The 1,041-nt window shown below is 39.1% G+C and overlaps 1 protein-coding gene across 1 annotated transcript in view; it reads right to left on the bottom strand.

Annotated features, from left to right (window-relative positions):
- Positions 1 to 710: 710 nt before the first annotated feature.
- The window catches only part of LOC149131804 (uncharacterized), a 555-nt gene continuing 224 nt past the window's right edge, over positions 711 to 1,041 (bottom strand). Inside the window, exon 1 of the mRNA XM_089366405.1 lies at positions 711 to 1,041. This exon is cut by the window's right edge and continues 224 nt beyond it. Within this exon, the coding sequence (XP_089222531.1) occupies positions 711 to 1,041 (331 nt within the window).

The raw sequence follows: 1,041 nt of genomic DNA, 5'->3' as shown, positions 1-1,041 counted from the left end.
TGATGTTGATGTCTAGGAAGGGGAGTTCGTTGTAGTTGGTATCTATTGTGAAGTGGATAGATGGGTTCAGTGTGTTGAGGATGTTGTGGAATGTTCGTAGATCTTCTGATCTGTTCCAAAAGATGAAACAGTCATCGAGGTAGCGTTTCCACTTTTTCTTGACGTCTTCTCTGAAGTTGTGTTCGAAGGTGTTCCCTATTTCATCGTATAGCTTGTTCTCAAGGAAACCCATCACTAGGTTGGCATATGAAGGTGCGAATTTCGTACCCATCGCCGTGCCCTTTATCTGTCGGTATGGTTTGTTGTTAAATGAGAATGTGTTTTCTTCAAGTATTAATTGGGTGGCTTGGTGATAAAGTCTGTTTTGAAACGTTTATCTATGAGTTCCCTATATTTCTCTACCCAGTATTTTATCGCTTCCAGACCAAGGGTGTGTGGTATGTTTGTGTATAAGTTCGTGACATCGAAGCTTGCAAGTATGGTGTTTTCTGGAACCATATTTGGAATGTGTGTGAGGAAGTCTGTCATCCCTTATGTAGCTTGGTATCAGTGGGCATAAAGGTTTGAGGAGTATATCTATGAAGTGGCTTAGTTGCTGTGTTGGCGCTTGGGGCCCTGCAACTATGGGTCTCATTGTGAGGTCTGCAGGTCTTTGTATTCTTATATAATGGTTCCTCTGTTCATTTATGGCTCCCTGTATTTCCGAGCTTTTATGGATTTTGGGTAATCCATAAAAATTGCTTTCTTTGTTTCTTGAGTTGCATAAATAGTCTTTCTCTAAAGGAGTCTTGGTATTCATTGATCAATGTTCCAATTTTTTTTATTGTTGCTTTCTCCGGTTGTGTTGATTCCTCTTTGTAGTATGTCTGGTTATTAAGTATCTCCAGTATCTTTTCTTTGTAGTAATCTGTATCCATAATTACTATTGCTTCACCTTTGTCAGCTTCTTTTAAAATGATCGACTTGTCATTTTTTAGTATTTGTAAGGCTTGTTTTTCTCCTCTGCAGAGGTTCTGTTTGCATTTATGTGTGTTGAGAAGG

This window comes from Octopus bimaculoides, chromosome 19 (assembly GCF_046866305.1).
Source record: "Octopus bimaculoides isolate indiv1 chromosome 19, ASM4686630v1, whole genome shotgun sequence".
Taxonomy (NCBI): Eukaryota; Metazoa; Mollusca; class Cephalopoda; order Octopoda; family Octopodidae; genus Octopus; species Octopus bimaculoides.
The sequence above is the reverse complement of the archived record's forward strand: the minus strand, read 5'-3'. Positions and strand labels throughout refer to the sequence as shown.